The following is a 957-nucleotide window of genomic DNA, read 5'->3' as shown; positions in this document are numbered from 1 at the left end:
CACCGCTCAAAAATTCTGTAACTAATCGATAGGCTAAATAAATTGACATAATCAACCATGAAAACGACCAAGCAATCGTTAAAAATTGATCAAATAACATCATAATAATTTTAGGACGCTTAAATGATGTCAATAGGTTAGTGAATAGCACCTCAATGCCGCCTTTTGCCCAACGCTTTCGCTGGCGGTATAAATCTTTTAACGTTGTTGGCACATTCATTATAGAATTTTAAACATCGGAGCAAAAAAAACCAGCATCATAGCCATTCAAAGAGTGATCAAATGCTATACTAATGTCTTCCGTCGCGCGATCTTCTCTGAAACCACCAACCTCTTTTAAAGCAGCCATTGCATACAATGTCGTTGCGCCGGAATAAGCGTACATTGTGCCCGTCATAGCGACCTGAGCACGTTTGATGATACCAACTATGGAACTAAATTCGACAACTTGAGACTTTGCTAACGCATTTTCGCGATTGGCAACATCCATATTAGCTGTCACGCCGCCATAATTATGCCCGTAAAAATAGTCTAATAATCGTTGCACACCATTAGCTTGCAGAATCGTATCAGCATCAATTGAGAGCAAATAAGCAATCTTATTTGGATCAGCTAATTCATCAATTAATTTGATTGCATAATTAAGACTATCAGCCTTCCCCTTATTTTCGTTTTTCGTGTATACTCTAACGCCCGCCATTGTGGCAATTTTGACGGTTTCATCATTACTGTTGTCGTCAATCACCATAATGTGATCGTTATCCAACCCTTGATTTTTGACTGACTGAATCGTTGTCAACAAGGTTTTTTCCTCATTATAGGCCGGAATCACAGCAAAAACTTCATCTAAATCATGATTTTGCTTTTGAAATTCATGATCTCATTACTCAAAAAAATAAAAGAGTAAACCACCACGACCATTTTAAGTGCCCCTAAAAAACAGATAAAATCGCTAAA

The 957-nt window shown here is 37.6% G+C and overlaps 1 protein-coding gene across 1 annotated transcript; it reads right to left on the bottom strand.

The window, feature by feature from the left end:
* Nucleotides 1-229: 229 nt before the first annotated feature.
* Nucleotides 230-748, bottom strand: LOC119664938 (poly-beta-1,6-N-acetyl-D-glucosamine synthase-like). The gene has a single exon (XM_038074281.1). The coding sequence runs from the start codon at nucleotides 746-748 to the stop codon at nucleotides 230-232; it is 519 nt and encodes a 172-aa protein (XP_037930209.1).
* Nucleotides 749-957: the final 209 nt, after the last annotated feature.

This window comes from Teleopsis dalmanni, unplaced genomic scaffold (assembly GCF_002237135.1).
Source record: "Teleopsis dalmanni isolate 2A unplaced genomic scaffold, ASM223713v2 unscaffolded_contig_3001, whole genome shotgun sequence".
Taxonomy (NCBI): domain Eukaryota; kingdom Metazoa; phylum Arthropoda; class Insecta; order Diptera; family Diopsidae; genus Teleopsis; species Teleopsis dalmanni.
The sequence above is the reverse complement of the archived record's forward strand: the minus strand, read 5'-3'. Positions and strand labels throughout refer to the sequence as shown.